Source organism: Eleutherodactylus coqui, chromosome 4 (genome assembly GCF_035609145.1).
Source record: "Eleutherodactylus coqui strain aEleCoq1 chromosome 4, aEleCoq1.hap1, whole genome shotgun sequence".
In the NCBI taxonomy this organism is placed as follows: Eukaryota; Metazoa; Chordata; class Amphibia; order Anura; family Eleutherodactylidae; genus Eleutherodactylus; species Eleutherodactylus coqui.
In genome coordinates, this window is record NC_089840.1 from 34,262,715 (window position 1) to 34,279,472 (window position 16,758).

The 16,758-nt window shown below is 44.7% G+C and overlaps 1 protein-coding gene across 1 annotated transcript in view; it reads left to right on the top strand.

Moving 5' to 3' along the window:
* LOC136624579 (uncharacterized) overlaps positions 1-6,499 on the top strand; it is a 28,526-nt gene extending 22,027 nt beyond the window's left edge. The window contains exons 4-5 of the mRNA XM_066598539.1: positions 1,368-1,622; positions 6,196-6,499. Of these exons, the coding sequence (XP_066454636.1) occupies positions 1,368-1,622; positions 6,196-6,326 (386 nt within the window). The 3' untranslated portion in view covers positions 6,327-6,499. The remainder of the gene's footprint in view (positions 1-1,367; positions 1,623-6,195) is intronic.
* The last annotated feature ends 10,259 nt before the right edge of the window (positions 6,500-16,758 follow it).

A 16,758-nucleotide genomic window follows, 5' to 3' on the forward strand; every position in this document is an offset into this window, starting at 1 on the left:
TCAGAATTACTCACATTTCATACACTGAAGTTCCCGGCTATTCTTGGGCTGGTCAGCTGATGACAAGTCCAGTCCTGGGAATATGCAGAACGGTAGGGAAACCTTATAAATGAGGGAGATGGTCAGTACTTTTCTGAATAAGTGGAACCTCTCGTGAGCCATCGGTCATCTTCAGTAAACTAAAGTCCAGTTATGGTGTAGTATATTGGTGGCTATTGGCTCGTTAAGTGGTCACGCAAACTATTAGATGACTATACGACATCTGACGACCAGCAGAAGACCAACTCATGGGATGATATGTAAAACAGTCAATCGTTATAGCAGAAGGTGGAGATAGTTATCTATATGCCAAAATATGCTTCAAATACTTCTGTTCCAAGGATGATCCTAGATAATATGATGATATCACATGGTGCCATATCTCACCTGTATTCCTTGGATGACCATATGTGACATGATGGGGCCATGTGGTGCCACGTCTCATCCCCATGCCTGGGATAAGTCTATGGTGTCATGTTTTCATGTTGTGTCATGTAGCATATTCTGCATTTGGATGTAATATTACTGTGTTCTAGCCACAAGCCCCTTCTTCATCAACAGGCCCGTCAGAGCAATTGACATTCGCTTAGAATCGTCTCAGTCTGATTATGTATTTTGTGCGTGTTTACACCTCCATATTTTTCGCAACCCTTTTACGATATGCAATGGGAAGGATACATTAGCCCTAATCTTGTTAATCCATCATATGATTCATTTCAGGCATGCACAGTATTCTACATGGCTGGAGTCTGGCCACACATCTTAACCCTTTGCAATCCGATTTTGGATTCAGGGTTTCCTAGGGGGCTTTCTCTTTTTGCCATTATACAATGGCGCCATCTGCTGGCTAGAGCCAGTACTGCAGTATGTGACATGCTGGAGGGGCCTCAGACAACAGAGCGGCCAGTAATATACAGTAAGAATACCCTGCTGGACGTCTCCCGACATCAGAGCTGTACAGCCTTCAATCAGAATGTCCTTAGACATCAGACAGTGGATTGGAAAGGGTTAATTTGGTCAATTTTTCTGCTCCTCGCCCCCCCTCACACCTTCCCTAGTCTCTTTTCTCTTCTTAAAGGTGAGATTCTTGAAAGGGAAACTGTGGGTGTGCACCGGTGTGAGATACTAAAGACTTCCCGATAATGTGGTCATCCATCATCACATTACGAAGCACAAATGACCATCCGGTAGTTAACCAGAAACTGCTTGCTTTTTTCTTTGGTTTTCTTCCATGTAGCATTCATTTATTAGCATTACCAGGATTTGTGCACCCAGGGGTTGCTAGAGTACTAAGTTCACATAGATATACTTCTTGTCTTTCCCCATAGAACCACTCTCAAAACCCTATCTGGAAATTACGTGCCATCCATATGGATTTGTGGAGATCTTCTGTAAGACAGAAAATGGCTCAGAACCTTCCTTCTCCTGGTTCATAGATGGGAATCCCGTACAAGCCACATCATCATGGAACGTTACTGAGAATCTAATGTCTGGGTCTACCAACGTCGCTGTGAACGTCAGCTGCTCTGTCAGGAACGTGATCAGTTCAGTTCAGAGTCCTGTGGCCACACTTTCATGTCTTGGTGAGTAGCAAAGTGGCCACTACTATGGAGTCCTAAAGTCCAACCCCTAGATTAACTCAATCCCTTTATTACACCAGAGCAACATCTCCTTTATGGAAATAAACAGCGCAAAAAGTGGAGAACAGGGATGTGAAGATGTTTTCACCCTTAACTTCACTTGGTAAATTTAGGATACACTATCTTACCAAAAGTAATTGGACACCTGAGCAAGAATCAAAAGTATTATTTATTTACATACTTTAATACTTAGTGAGGTCTTCTTTCTATTAATGTCTGATACACTTCAGGTGGAATTTCCCTCCATTCATCCTTCAAATATCTCATAAGTTCTCTCAAAGAAGATGCATTGGCCTTTCTACAGTGGTGCAAGGAGAGTCGTCATTGGACAATTGAGCAATGGAAGAACGTTCTATGGAGTGATGACCCACACTACTCCACCTTCACAACAGATTGGAGGTACCTGGGTGTGTGGGACGCCTGGGGAACGCCTTCTGCCTGAGTGTATTGTGCCAAAAGTCAAACACGACAAAGGTTCTGTTATGGTCTGGGGATGTGTTACGTGGCATGGTCTCCGTCTGATGGTTGTAGTGCCAACAACCATGAACATGGAAGTGTACGCTGAAATTCTAGACAATAATGTGCTGCCGACAATGTGGCAATACTCTGCGAATGGTCAGCAATACTTCCAGCAAGACAACGCGCCTTGCCACAAATCCGGTGCTGTTTTATGTTGGCTTAAGGATATGGATGTTCCCTGATTTGGGCTGGCTGCACAGAGTCCCGACCTGAACCTACTGAACATCTTTGAGATGAACTGGAAAATTGGGCTAGGAAATATGAACAGTGTCCATCTTCTTTGAAAGAACTCGAAACACATTTGCAGGGTGAATTGAGGGAAATACCAGCTGAAATGTAGAAAATGTTAATAGAAAGTATGCCATGGAGAGTATCTGATGTCATTAGGGCCAAAGGAGCCCCACTAAGTATTAACATATGGAGATAAATGCTACTTTTGATTTTTGGTAGGTTAGTGTATATATTGTACATCTTAACACAAAACAATTTAGGGACCTCAGACTATGTGGGTCTTAACAAAATAACGACTCTGCTAGCTAAAGCATATACAGTAAGTTCTTGTTATATGTTGGTAAGACTTAGGCCTCATGTCCACGGGGAAAATCAGGCCCGCTACGGATTCTCCATGTAGAATCCGTAGCGGGTCCCTCCTGCCCCGCGGACATGAGCGCTGAAAATAAGAATAAACTTACCTACTCCGGACGATGTGGATCTTCTCTTCGCTGCGGCTTCATCTTCTCACCGTCGCGGCCGGATCTTTTTTTCTTCGGCCCGGCGGATGCGCAGGGCACGTCGGTTGTGTGCCCTGCGCATGCGCCGGCCCGAAGAAAAAAGATCCATCCGCGATGGAGAGAAGATGAAGCCGCGGCGAAGGGAAGATCCGGAGCGGGTGAATAAATTCCGATTTTTGTCTCCCGCGGATCCGGACGGCTTCCATAGGCTTCAATAGAAGCCTGCGGGAGCCGTCCCCGTGGGAGACCCGCACGAAAATGGAGCATGGGCCAGATTTTTTCATGCTCCATTTTTTTCAAAATCACTTTTATTGACCATCCGCGGGTATTTATCTACCCCGCGGGTGGTCAATGCATCCCTATGGGATGCGGATCCGTGGACAGGAGAAGAGTTAAAATCCGCTGCGGATTTTAATTCTTCTTTTGCGCGTGGACATGAGGCCTTAGTATGTTGTACCTCTGAGTCAATTCTATGGCGCACTTCAGAGGCCATAATAGGAACATCACTGTACATCTACAAAACAAGGGCTCTCGTTTGCAGAGACAATTCTTTCTCATGGACTTTACAGCCAGGTGCAAACAACTTCCTCTTTCAAAATCTCATAAAATATACAGAAGGAAATCCTAGATCCCTGGTGTATTTGCAGAAAAACTGAAACATGTTCTTAAAGGGGATGCACCAAGTTTTAAAATTATCCCCTATCCACGGGATAGGGGATCACTTTATGATCGGTAGGAGTCGAATCACTGGGGTCCCCACCAATCCCGAGAATGGGTGCCCAGTCTGCCCCCAAGTGTACGAAGCAGAGGTTGCGTAGATGCACAAACACTGCATTCACTTCAATGACAGAGTCAGAGATTACTGAGTTCAAGTACTTCAGAAATCTCCAGCGTTATTAAAGTGACTGGAGCAGCATTGTACAGTTCACTAAGAGATCAACCGGACCAATAGAGAGACAGAGTGAGAGGGCAATAGAGAGACAGAGTGAGAGGGCAATAGAGAGACAGAGTGAGAGGGCAATAGGCAGAGAGAGAGCAATAGAGACAGAGAGCGATAGAGAGAAACGGTGAGAGAAAGAGCGATAGAGAGCGATAGACAGAAAGGTAGATAGTGAGACAGAGAGAAAGCAATAGAGAGCCAGAGAGAGTGATAGAAAGACAGATAGAGAGAGCAATAGAGAGACAGACAGATAGAAAGAGAACAACAGAGAGAGAGCAAGAGAGAGAGAGAGCAATAGACAGAGATAGCGATAGAGAGACAGAATGCGATAGACAGAGAGCAATAGAGAGACAAATAGAGAGAGATAACAGTACAGAGAGAAACAGACAGACAGTGATAGACAGACCCAAAGAGAGCAATAGAGAGACAGAGAGAGAACGATAAAGACAGAAAGAGAGAGCGAGAGACAGACAGAGAGGCAGAGAGAGAGCGAAAGAGACAGACAGAGAGACAGAGCGATACCAAGACAGAAAAGGAGAGAGACAGAGAGAGAGAGACAGACAATGAAAGAGACAGAGAGAGACAGACAGAGAGACAATGAGGGAGACAGACAAACAGAGAGAAAGACAGACAGATGGAGAAAGACAGACAAACAGAGAGAAAGACAGAGAGAGTGATGGAGGGACACAGAGAGAGAGCAATAGAGACAGAAAGAGAACGAGAGACAGACAGAAAGGGACAGAAAGAGACAGATAGAGAGAGCAATGCCGAGACAGAGAGACAGACAACGAAAGAGCCAGATAGACAAACAGAGATAGGCAATGAGAGAGACAAAAGGAGAGAAAGACAGACCTACAGACAGAGACAGACAGAAAGACAGACAGAGAGAGACCTGTAGGCTTTTTATATTAGATATCTAATACAAAGAAAACAAAGATCTGGTACCGTGTTAGCCAGTAGAGCAAAATGTGATTGTTCTCAGCAATGTACATCATGTATTTTTGTTAGCCATTAAAAGGTATCATATCTACAAGATTACGTCGTTTCTCTTGCTGAGAACAATCTAATACAAAGTGACACTCTAAATAACCAAGCAGATTTAGAACTTCACAACCACCACTTTTGAAACATTTTATATTTGCGTAGTGAACATCGGGTCAATCTAGTAATCCTAACAATCTGTCACCATCATTACTGATACCACCATCGCCATGATCATCATCATTCGGATTACCTTCATCATCACCATGATCATCATTACAATTGGGTCAAAGTAAGGGGCCATTTAGATGAGACGATTTAACATCTGAACAAGCGAACAATGACAGAGTTCGGTTGGGCAGCCTGTTTAGACAGGCAGATACATTGTTGGCGCATTCAAACAAGAATCGTTCAGTTTTTCACATTTGCTTTATAAGTGACTGAGAGGGACTGAACAATCGGTATTTAAACTGAATGATAAGCGAACGAGCCAACAATGATTTTCATACCTGCATGCAATGAGCGACTAACAAAAAATGAACGATTATCGTTCGCCGTTCAGTTGTTGGCTGCATTTAGACCGAACACGTTCACTTTCGCTCATGTGAACAATTTTTGGAACGATTATGTCTAAAATTGCCCTACGAGAGCCAAGAGGTGGCACAAAGTTAGATAAAAGCTTCTAAAGATGCACCACATTTAATATCCAGTGTGAATCACTGTGATTAAAGGGGTATTCCAGTTAGTAGATGAAATTACAAGTTTTTCCCATACAATGGATGAGTGAAAACTGACCATTGAGACCCCCAACAATCCGGAGATTGCTCAGCCACAGCTCCATTTATTTCAAAGTACAAAGCGCTTGGCTATTTCCATCAGTCCCATTAAAATGAATGGAGCTGCGGCTGCACATATGCAACCAGCCGCCTATTCGCTGCTATGTTGGGGATGCAAACCGGGGGGGGGGGGGGGGGGGCACGGGTCCCTCGTTCTCAGGATCGGTGGGAATAAAAGCAGTCGGATTCCAACTGATCTATCAGTTTTCATTCATCCGGTGAATGGGTTAAACATTGTAATTTCATTCCATAACCGGAATACCCTTTTAGTATGGCCTAATTCTAATTGGTCTAATTCTATGTTGTCTATTATTAAGATAGTATTAAAAAATCTGCCCCATTGTATCAAACTAGCAGGGAGATTTCTGTAGCTGCTGCTGTATAGCCCACAGAGCATTGTCTAGATACGGTTGTACTAGACCTTCAGCTAAGAGCAAGACTAGCGGCTGGAACCCATTCTACCACGGTCCCAGGCGTCTCTTCTGCAGTAACTCTGCTTTGTCTTCCAGCTCGCACTCCTCATCAGACTATCCAGGGTTTCTGTAAGGTCCTGCTATTTGCCCTGTACACCATTCTGCTGATATGTATGATCTACACCATAATCCAGAGCAACAAGATCTGCGACTTGGACAAACCATGAAGACGAGGAACCCACCTGAAGAAGGAGAAAGTAGTCTCCATAGCCCTCTAGCTGCTTCTTCACCCCACCCCTGGACCTGATGCTCTTCTTCCCTGGCATTATCTTCCTACCGTGTACATATCTGGAATATCGTAATTTTGTCTATAGGTCAATAAATCAGATGTTAGAGGTGGCGACAGTTTGGCCATTACATTTTATTTACTTTTCCTGTGTCCATTTTTTTTCAATACATACAACAGGAAGTGCGGCCATATTGGTTGTCACTTTAGAATTCACTGATGTCAAAGTGACAACTTATCAAGAACATAATTCAAAGGGGACAAGCTATATGGCTACATTGGCCAGTGCCTCTTTTGGCAGTGATACATAATTTTCTTTGAGTTCTTTGCCTACATTTATTCGTATACTATCGTGTGACTTCTCTACCTGAGCCTGGTGGTAAGGAGCTTGCTGTCTGATCAGGGCTCGTGCATGCAGTCCGTCTTGTACTGATCCATAGTACAGCCGCTATATAAGTCTATGAGCCCATACTGCTTTTCCATGTACCTCTGATTTATTACAGAAACCTTGAAAAAGAGAATGTGATATGTTCCATCATGTTGCATTTTGGGGTATTACAGAGAATAGGGGAACACATGGGGTGTTATAGTGCTGATGTTCATTTATGTTAAGCTGCTTACAGATGACTATGTGCTGTATATTTACTATATCATTTTCTTCATCACTGCACTATCATAATGTAATACTACATATCAGGGGTCTCAGAGACGTTCTATTTCATAAGGTGCTGTAGAATTTTTACATCAAGGTGATGGCATGGGCGCTGCCACTGTGCCCACAGAAGGACCAACTGTACTCCCAATTATTAAAATAAATAAGAACTTGGCTTGCAATACTAAGCCTGGCCACTGCAGTGGGAATGGAGCTGTCTGCTTCCTGCAGAAATTAGCTCAGTGCATGAGTGCTCTAGCCCAGTTGTAGTGTCCCAGAGTTAGCAGGTCCCCTCCATAATGTTATCTTAGTCTCATGCTAATTGTATTGTCAGTGTCTTATATGTAGTGTGCATTTTATGTGTATTACCCCTCTGCAGCACTGAATGGGTTATTGTCTGGGTTATGCCTGAGAAATGTATCATGTTGTGCGTCATGTGACTGTGATTTATATGTGTTTACAAGGTGGATGCAAGTTCGTCTAAGGGAGAGTTAGTCTTGCAAGAGTCTGAGAGAGCCACACCACTGATGCAGATTGGTCTGTGAGTGGAGAATGGAAGAGGCGAGCAACATCCTTCAGCTTGGCCTAGGTCTCCTCTACCCAGGATGTGAAAGTGCTACCATTAAAGCACCGAGGAGGAGAGAGAGAGAAGGGCACCTGAAGTGTGAGTGTTGACTGGTAGAAAGTTGGAGAGAAAGAGAGTCGCCGGGAGCGGGATCACACAGATAACTAGGACTGTAGATTGTCTGGATTACCCTGAGAAGTCCTCCCTGTCACACCACCTTCTAGAAGTGCAATTTGTGCCAATCTGCTGGTTTTGTTGGAACTTTGTTGGAGTTGAAGTAAATGGACATTTCCAACCATTCGTGGTTTGTTTATGAAAGTTTTCCCTGTGTGTGTGGACTATTTTATTACAACATCCAGTTTCACCGCAGAGGACGGAACAGTGGCGTCACGAGTGACAAAAGAGACTCAAGGTAACGTTCAGTTGCTTTTCCCTGTGGTATCCGAAAGCAGTAACTTGGATGGGTCCCGAGCTACCCCAGGGGAGGAGATGGTAGAACCACTGTGACATAGAAATCCTCATCTACCCTGCAATCTCCTTGGCTGTGGGCCCGCTCCTCGGACGCTGCACAGACAGTAGTTGATTGACGGAAGTTCTGGACGTTGGACCCCACTGATGTACTATTGATGACATATCCTGAGGATAGGCTAACAATAGTTTACAACTGAAATAATATTTTCTGAAATAACGCTTTTTCTGAATTTAATCCCTCCCCTCCTTCATTATACCGCATCTTACTTGATCAATTGTTACACAAGGCCAAGAATGTGCCAGTTCAGCATTCTATTGAAAGGTCACTTGGCCTGTGATGTCACCAGTTCTTCTGGCCTCAGTGACATCATGCATACAGGTCACATGGCCTAGTAATGAAAAGGCCCAGGCCTGTTTCTGAGCCTCACACTGGCTGCAGCAGCAACATGGATAAATAAGCACATCACTGCTGCAGCCAGATGATGGGAGCTGTGGCGGGGGAGCATTTTATAATGAACCAACGTTCCTTTATTTGGGCAACCCCTTTAATAACCTACTTTATTGATCCCCCACCTGCTGAACTCCCCCTCAAGGACCTATATAATCATATCTACCCATTCAGGATCTCCAATAGTTTGCATTTTAGCACCATTTATAATAAGTGTCCTCCCACAATTCCTTGCAGTTTTATAGTTCTGGTACATATTCTCTGTAGAATAAAATGCAAAAGCAACAGTAAGCACTGACCCACAAATGGAGAGGCAGGAGAGGAAGCATCGGTTACACGTGCGGGAGACAAAAATAAAATGACAGTACGAGTCACACAGCATTCATCTCGTTTTCGTCAATACAGGTTCTGTTACAAACTTTCATCTCACGCAAAGTTTTCCCTTTCATGATGCAGACTGGGAATCATTTCTGGACGATGGTTTTAATTCTATAAACCAAAGGGGAACAATCAGACGTCTTCCCTTCACATGTTTATTTATGCCCACCGGGTCTGGCCACGGCGCAGTGAAGACCACCCATATCCCGCTGACTACTGTGTGATAAAGGGGATTATTATATCAGAGGGTTTCAGTACATGAAGGGTTAAAGGGAAGTGAAAGTTCTGTGCTGTGTGCAGGGTCCTCTGAATCCACCTCCTTGCTTTACTTTCACTTCTCTCTCTCTAAAACCCAAGATTCCTTTATGAGTCAAGATGTTTAAACAAACAGGATAATATACACAGGCGAGGCATGATCGCTGCACCTCCACGTGTCATGTCACCTCCGCTCAATGCATACTGATCCCCTGCTCCATCACATCTCATACTGATTCCTTGCTCCATCACATCTCATACAGATCCCTTCTGCTCCATCACATCTCATACAGATCCCTTCTGCTCCATCACATCTCATACAGATCCCCTCTGCTCCATCACATCTCATACTGATCCCCTTTGCTCCATCACATTTCATAATGACTCCTTGCTCCATCACCTCTCCTCATACTGATCCCCTCTGCTCCATCATATCTCATACTGATCCCCTGCTCCATCACATCTCATACTGATCCCCTCTGCTCCATCACATCTCATACTGACTCCTTGCTCCATCACCTCTCCTCATACTAATTCCCTGCTCCATCACATCTCATACTGACTCCTTGCTCCATCACCTCTCCTCATACTGATTCCCTGCTCCATCACATCTCATACTGACTCCTTGCTCCATCGCATCTCATACAGATCCCTTCTGCTCCATCACATCTCATACAGATCCCTTCTGCTCCATCACATCTCATACAGATCCCTTCTGCTCCATCACATCTCATACAGATCCCTTCTGCTCCATCACATCTCATACAGATCCCCTCTGCTTCATCACATCTCATACTGACTCCTTGCTCCATCACCTCTCTTCATACAGATCCCCTCTGCTCCATCACATCTCATACTGATCCCCTGCTTCATCACATCTCATACAGATCCCCTCTGCTCCATCACATCTCATACTGACTCCTTGCTCCATCACCTCTCCTCATACTGATCCCCTCTGCTCCATCATATCTCATAATGATCCCCTGCTCCATCACATCTCATACTGATCCCCTCTGCTCCATCACATCTCATACTGACTCCTTGCTCCATCACCTCTCCTCATACTAATTTCCTGCTCCATCACATCTCATACTGACTCCTTGCTCCATCACCTCTCCTCATACTGATCCCCTCTGCTCCATCATATTTCATACTGATTCCCTGCTCCATCACATCTTATACTGATCTCCTGCTCCATTGTTTCCTCTCATCTCATACTAATCCCTTGCTTCAGCACCTCTCCTCATACTGATCCCCTGATCCATCACATATCATACTGATCCCCTTTGCTTCATCACATCTCATACTAATCCTCTGCTCCATCACCTCTCCTCATCTCATACTAATCCCCTATGCTCCATCACCTCTCCTCATTCTGATCCGCTGCTTCGTCACATCTTCTCATACTAAAGACTTGCTCACACTGAGCCTCTGCTCAATCATCTTATCATTTTATACTTATCCCCTCTGATCCAACACTTCTTCTTATACAGAGTCTCTGCTTCATCACCTCTCCTCAACTCATACAGATCCAGTGCTCCATCCATCCCCCCTTTTCTCTCATCTCATACTGATCATCTGCTCCATCATCTCTCCTCATCTCATACTAATCCTCTGCTCTACCACTTCTCCTCATACTATACTAACCTTCTGCTCCATCATCCCTACTCATCTCATGACCAGGGTATCACAGAGTCGTTGCTACTGTGACCTGGCTCCCCCCCCCCCCCTTTTCCCCATTCCCCCCCAAATAAACACAGACTCTATAACTTGGATTAAATATGGCCACAGCAGCCATGTTTATTTACAAACATAAATTAACATATAATAACCATTCGAACCCCCTCTGAACTAACCCTGGGAGAGATTCCTGGAGCCCTACCAACTAAACTAACTGTCGCCTCACCAATAACTGCCGAAAAATAGTTGTACCTGTCACCGGTCGCAATTCCGACTCGGGTGACACTATTTTCCTACCATTGTCCCCGCCGCCAGTCGACAGACTCGGGGGCCCACCACTCATCACCTCGTCCCAGGTCGCCTCATCCGGACCCCGAGGCCGGCTAGCCATAACTTGGCTAACCACACCTACCAACTCAGCAGGACCCCGCCCTGTGAGACCCAGAGACGACAGTCCTAAAATAAAGCACTTCAAAGAGGGGAAGGAAACTATCCAGCCCCTGCTACTCCCCTATTACCCCTTTTACTGACTCCAAGGGACCCCTCCCCCCCTCCTTCTTCGGGTGGGCGGGACTCTTCGCCGTCTCGCTGCAAGTGAGTCTACCCCACCTTAACTGACTCCTCCCTACCCCCTCCTAGCTCTCCTCTTTGACTCCCCCCCTTCTTTCTAGCAAAATCTTACCCATTAACCCTTCCCTCCCCGTTAACCCCGTCATGCCTGCCTCTGCCTATGTCCCCTAGTCCCCGGCTCCAGCAGTTCTTACTGATCCTCTGCTCCATCACCCTCTCCTCATCTCATTCATCGGATGAGTGGAAGATAGCAGTCAACACCTAAAACTGTCACTATGAATATCTGTAATGAAAAAAAAGGTTTTGTACCATGTTAGCCAGTAGAGCAAAATGTGATTGTTCCCTGCAAGAGAAACCAAGTAATCTTGTAGATATGATACCTTTTAATGGCTAATAAAAATAATGTTAATGTGAGCTTCTGAACCAACGCAGGGTTCTTCTTAAAGCTTAAATGAAATAGATCCGAAGAGGCATGCATATTTATACACACATACTTATGACAAGGCACATACATGAATGTGATTGGTTTGCACTTAAAGGAATGCTGCAAATGAAACACAAACATTTTTAACTAGACACTGATAAGGGAGTGAAAGTTTTATTGATCCCTGAATTACTGTTGGGGGGTCACCAGGCCAGCAGTGTTATCTGTGCTATACATTTCTCATACCTTCCATTCATGTATGAATCCTCGTGAAGAATATAACCCTCTAATAAAAGTGTCAAAAGTTGTTATGAATTTATATTCTCAAATTCTTCTATGGCTTTGTGACTTGAAACCGCCCTTCGGTATCATAACAGGACATTTACTGCACCGGATCAGGTACACAACATCAGACATGGAATATGTGAATGTCCCCGGCATCTTATAGTCTTGCTGTGTGTTGGGGATTTGTATCCTGTCCGCGGTCCGTACATGTAAGCAGGTCTTACAACTCCTTACCTTACAGGAATGGGTTCCTTTTTGTGTGTCAGAGGGCAATGCACTCCTGATTATAAAGTTCCTCAAATTTGGAGGTTGCCTGTAACACAGAAGCAGTGGGTCCGGGAATATAGTTTTCAGATGGTCATCCTTGTGTAGGGTATGATAGAGTTTCTTTGCGGTTTTCCTTAGTACCTCTAGTTGCGGATTGTAGGTCACTACTAGAGGTACACAATCATTTCTTGCCTTCTCTGTGTATTGGAGTAGTTGATTTATGGGTATCCTGGTGGCTCTGCTGATTTGGTCACCAGTTGAGGTGGGATGGTAGCCCTGATTTAAAAATGTCCTTTTTAGATTGTATAGATGTTCCTCTCTGTCTTTTGGGTTGGAGCAGATCCGGTTGTATCTGATGGCTTGGCTGTAGACGATGGACTTTTTGATGTGTTTAGGGTGGGAACTGTCCCATCTGAGGTATGTGGGTCGATCAATCGGTTTTCAATATATTGATGTCTGTATTGAGTTGTTTCAAAATTTTATGGTGGTGTCCTAAAAGTTGATTTCCATATACGAGTAGCTAAATGTCAGGTTCATGGTGGGGTGGAATGCATTGCATCTCTCATGGAATTTTACTAGTTCTTGTTCGGTATTGGTCCACTTGATTATGATGTCATCAATGTAGCAGAAGTAGGCTAGTGGTTTGCTGGGGCAAGAGGCCAGAAAGTCACTCTCCAGTTTTGCCATGAAAAGGTTGGCATACTGCAATGCATTTTACTGCCCATGGCGGTTCCGGTGAGTTGCAGGCATATATCTTTGCCAAAGGAGAAATAATTGTGTGTGAGGATGAATCTTGTGAGTTGTAACATGGATTGAGGCAACCCTATTGGTCTCAAGGTGTGCCTGGCAGGCGGTCAGTCCATCTTCATGTGAGATGTTGGAATACACGGATTCCACATCCATGATAGCCAGGATGGTGTCATCAGGGAGGGAACCTATGGTTGATAGTTTGTTGAGTAGGTCCGTGGTGTCTTGCAAGTAGCTGATTGTGTTTCTCACCAGTGGTTTGAGGACACTTTCTACCCATCTTGAGATTCCTTAAGTGAGGGTTCCCGCACCTGAGATAATTGGCCTCCTTGGGTTGCCAGCTTTGTGTAGTTTTGGAAGCATGTAGAATGTTCCAATCCTGGGGTTCTCCGGTATCAAGTCCAGAAGTTTTGTGGAGCCCACAGATGGGCTTCTGATGACCCTTCTCAATTTTCTCACATATTTTTGAGTTGGGTCTTGATCCAGTTTGTTGTAGTATCTGGTGTCTATCAGCTGTCTGTCTGCCTCTTTCTTGTAGTCTGATGTATTCATGAGGACTATAGCACCACCCTCATCTGCAGGCTTAATGGTGATCTCCTTATTGCTCTTAAGTGCATAGATGGCCCTTCTTTCCTGCATATTGATATTAAATGTTACCCTTTCCTGCTTGTCCAGTATAGTAGATTGCACCACATGTCTAAAGGAGTCTATATATTTGTTCGCGATTTGTATCCTGTCCACGGTCAGTACATGTCTTGCAGCTCCTTACATTACACGGATAAGTTCCTTTTTTTAATATTTATTTTTCTTGAAACGTTTTTCCAAACATAGCAAAAATAACATAGTACACAATATACATATACTTATATTGAACTATGATGTTAAGGTAATAGCTCCATGTTCTAACCTGCAGCATCCCATAGGGAGACCCCGGACACCTGACATACATTGGGAGCTGGGAGGGTAGAGTGCAAACTTGCCCCGGTGGCACTTACCATGCTCCTTCCTGGAGGGACACACGCAGTCAGGGCCAGAGTAGCACTGCAGTCCACCTGGGACAGCCCTAGAATAGGGAATGCCTAATATACTGAAGAACAGGGAGTAATTGTCACGCATGACGCCACTGTTCCTGCATACGCCAGTATGACCCTCGGCGGATAAGAAATTCAGCCACGGACAGTGCTTAAGACCACGGGCCTCAAGGAACAGTTAGAGCCAGGCATAAACTTCACTTGGAGTCAAGAGTAGACAATACAAGGCAATTAAATTGTAGACTTCACAATGAGGTAAATAAGCAGACTTCAAAGATCAGTACCACCACACAGCTCTTCTAGACTTAAAGACGCACATCTGTGAACAAAGATTATTGACTTGTAGTACCTCCACTCAGCCTTGGAGACGCATGGGTGTGACAGACAAAGGGTGTACCTCTCCGCGGTGATCCAGACTTCAGACAGCCGCATAGGGAAAAGGCTAAATCAAACCTACAATCCACAGCTAGAGGTACTAAGAAAAACTTAAAAGAAACTCCACCATACCCTGCACAAGGAGGACAGTCTGAAAACCAGATTCCCGGACCCTCCACTTCTGTATTACAGGCAACCTCCAAATTTGAGGAAATTTATAATCAGGAGTGCATTGCCCTCTGACACACAAAAAGGAACATCCCCATAAGGTAAGGAGCTGTAAGACCTTCTCACATGTACTGACTGGGGACAGGATACAAATCCCCAACACACAGCAAGACTTTAATATCCCGGGGACATTCACATGTTCCACGTCTGATGTTGTGTACCTGATCCGGTGCAGTAAATGTCCTGTTGGGGGCCTTTATGCTGGGGAAACAGGACAAAAACTGAAAGCCAGGATGAGACCTCATCGCCACACAATTAAACAGAGAAAGACAGAATTCCCTGTGGCCGAGCACTTTTCTAGTCATGGACACAACATAAAAGATATGAGAGTTATGATACTGAAGGGCGGTTTCAAGTCACAAAGCCATAGAAGAATTTGGGAATATAAATTTATAACAACTTTTGACACTTTTAATAGAGGGTTATATTCTTCACGAGGATTCATGTGTGAATGGGAGGGATGAGAAATGAATATCACAGATAACACTGCTGGGCTGGTGACATCATTAATTCAGGGACCATAAAAACTATTATGCCTTTACTGCTATACAAGCCTTTAAACATTGTTTTTGCACCTATTTTCCACCAGCCAGACATCAACAACCCATTGTTCTTGGAGGTAAATGCCTCTTCAATCAGAGTTGCACTTCTCTCTCAACATCCAGAGGGGACCATTACCTCCTGGCTGTGAAACTGGACTTAAAAGAATAGTTATCTCCTGGAGGGTGCTAAAATTCCAGTGACAATATTTACTGACCACAAAACTTTAACAGACTTCATCCACGTCAAGCCCATTGGACCCTTTTCTTCTGATTTGACTTTTGTACATATCAGTCATCTGTGAGAGTTCACCAAGTTTTTCAATTCCTCTGACTCATTACCCAAAGACCCAGCTCACATTACTGATGTAAACTTTATCTTGATCTCTATTGATGTCTCACCAGCAGTTCCTCCTAGGGCAATACTTCTTTGTAGTCCCAATGCTGTGCTGGAGATTCTTGTCCTGGGTCTATTCATCTTTACTATCAGGACATCCTAGAGTTAAACGCACCAGTGAGCTACTCACATGTTACTACTGGTGGACAGATTACAGACAGTCTTTGTGGCTTTCTTATGGTTTATGTTCAATTCAAGCCCTTTTGGCAAGCATCATCGGGTCTCTTTATGTAGTGACCCAGTACATGCTTTCCTGACCCCCTCCATAATGTCATACATGTATGTCTTATGTAGATGCTCTGTGCAAAACCTTTAGCCCTCATGTAGTGAAGCACGGAAGAGGAGGAGATGTTTTCCCAGCTTGGATGTGCATATGAGGAGGAAGGAATGAGCCCCACCTAAGAAGAGCGAGAACAACCGTGCTTGTCAAGGCCCAGTGCAGAGGTACTGTCTATGTGATAATTTCTTACGCGGCAGTCCAGAGCTAGTGCATCACCGCATAGAGGTACACACTAGAGATGAGCGAACGTACTCGGATAAGCACTACTCGTCCGAGTAATGTGCCTTATCCGAGTACCACTGTACTCGTGCTGAAAGATTCGGGACGCGCTGCGGAGCGGGGAGCTGCAGGGGAGAGCAGGGAGGAACGGAGTGGAGATCTTTCTCTCCTTCTCTCCCGCCCGCTCTGCCCCGCTCCCCGCTGCGACTCACCTGTCAGCAGCGGAGCGCCCCGAATCTTTCAGCACGAGTACAGCGGTACTCGGATAAGGCACATTACTCGGACGAGTAGTGCTTATCCGAGTACGTTCACTCATCTCTAGTACACACCCATTTTGTCTTTCACACCTGGACATTCTGAAGTCTGGATCACCGGGTGGAGGTACTCCTAAGTCTATTGTTTACGCACGGGTGTTCTGAAGTCTGGATCACCATGTGGAGGTACTATTGTTCAAGTCTAATAAATTCCTGCACTGTTATTGCCCTAAATTGTATCTTGTATTGTTGAAGTTTGCCAAGTAAAGTTTATTCTAGGCCCTGACCAATTACCAGGGACCTGAGGT